Genomic DNA, 1,876 nt, shown 5'->3' with positions numbered 1-1,876 from the left:
TAGATGCTAACTCCATCAGTTTTCCTGGATCACATTTGTTCATATATCTTATGGCAAGTTCTGACAGTACATCAAATTTCACATTGCGAAGTTAAAACAGCTCATGAATTTTGGAGAGTGAGAATGGTGGTGAAAGCAAGGAGAGAAATGGTAATGTTAATAGTGATGCCATTAGAGAGGCAGTATTTATAATGCTTACAAATACTGGAGCCAGACTAGTATTGAATCTCCTCTGAATGGCATATTATCTGTGTTTCTCTGAACAGTTTACTTAATTCTCTGTACCTCATAGGACTATTATAAAGAATAAGTGAATTAATGCACAAAAAATAATTTGGAACAGAACCTGGCATTTTAAAGGCTTAATGTATAAATTAGTAATATTTATTATGCAGAAAATTATTCTTAGTTTGGATTAATTTTTCTCTATAAAACTTTGTCAAATCTCTCAATTGCTTCTAATATTTATCTTTCTAATAATGCCATCCATGCTTGCTGAAAGTACTATTATTTGTCATGTGTTACAAGTTTTGAAATTCTATTTTCTGATCTTTTACTTTTTCTCCAGGACACATATATATTTATTCTTGATGATGACACAATGATGATGACAATGATCATGATGATACAATAAACATCATATTTGAAAGCCATATGTGAAAGTCACATTTTGATGCGGCGAAACATGCGGACAATGGCTCTGCGGATCTCCTTTGTCTTGGCGCTATAAATGAGAGGATTGAGCACAGGAGGTACAAAAAGGTAGACATTGGACATGAGGACATGTATGTAGCGTGGGACATGCTTCCCAAAGCGATGCACTGTGGAGACTCCAATCATTGGCACATAAAATGCAAGTACAGCCAGGATATGGGACACACATGTGTTGAGAGCTTTGAGGCGTTCCTCGTGGGAAGCAATGGCCATGACAGAGCGCAGAATGAGCACATAGGAGAGGAAGATGGAAAACAGATCCATGCCAAAGGTAGATACAAGAACAAAGAGTCCGTAGATGCTGTTGATAGTGATATCAGCACAGGCCAGCTTCATCATGTCTGGGTGCAGGCAGTAGGAGTGGGAAAGAACATTGGACCGGCAAATAGGCAGCCTCATGATAAGGAAGGGAAGAGGAAAGAGGGTAATGAAGCTCCGAGCAGTTACAGCTACACCCATTCCAACAATGACTCCATTGGTGAGCATAGTGGCATAATGCAAGGGATCACAAATGGCCACATAGCGGTCAAAGCTCATGGCCATTAGAATACCTGACTCCATCATGGAGAAGGAATGGATGAGAAACATCTGGGTTAGGCAGGCATCAAAAGCAATGTTTCGGGCATTGAGGCAGAAGGTTCTGAGCACAGTAGGCAGCGTGGCCATGGACATGGCCACATCACTGAAGGACAGCATGGACAGGAGGTAGTACATGGGCTTGTGGAGGCTGGGCTCCACTCGCACAGCCTGCAGGATCACTGTGTTGCCCCCAAGGGCCACAGCATACATCACACAGAGGGGCCCAGCTAACCAGGAGTGAGAGCTCTCCAGACCAGGGATACCAGTCAGGAGGAAGGAAGCAGGACGAGTGACATTGAATAATCCCATGCAGGTGGAAACAGGACACTTTTCAGGTGAGACCTTCTGATCTGGAGATTTCTGAGAGTTGCACTTACTGGAAGAGAGGAAACCAAGGAGTGAGAGACACAGCAGATGATGTCTTCTCAGTTGGAAATGGATGCATTCATGAAATCACTGTTTTGGGGCAAATGCAGGCAAACATCCTTTCTTTACATTTTAGGCTCATCTGGCCACACCGGCTGGGCTACTATTTCCCTCTGTTGAATGGAAGAAGAAAGACATTTGAAAAATACGTCAAAAA

General features: G+C 42.4%; 1 protein-coding gene across 1 annotated transcript; it reads right to left on the bottom strand.

The window, feature by feature from the left end:
* Positions 1-635: 635 nt before the first annotated feature.
* LOC102434412 (olfactory receptor 51I2) lies at positions 636-1,671 on the bottom strand. The gene has a single exon (XM_006094549.1). It carries the CDS (start codon positions 1,600-1,602, stop codon positions 664-666), a length of 939 nt encoding a protein of 312 aa, XP_006094611.1. The 5' UTR covers positions 1,603-1,671; the 3' UTR covers positions 636-663.
* Between the last annotated feature and the right edge of the window lie 205 nt (positions 1,672-1,876).

The sequence above is a fragment of the Myotis lucifugus genome, unplaced genomic scaffold, assembly GCF_000147115.1.
Source record: "Myotis lucifugus unplaced genomic scaffold, Myoluc2.0 scaffold_138, whole genome shotgun sequence".
NCBI lineage: Eukaryota > Metazoa > Chordata > Mammalia > Chiroptera > Vespertilionidae > Myotis > Myotis lucifugus.
The sequence above is the reverse complement of the archived record's forward strand: the minus strand, read 5'-3'. Positions and strand labels throughout refer to the sequence as shown.

Coding starts and splice junctions, on each gene's coding strand:
- LOC102434412 (XM_006094549.1), bottom strand. CDS start 1,602: ATGGGATTATTCAATGTCACTCGTCCTGCTTCCTTCCTCCTGACTGGT.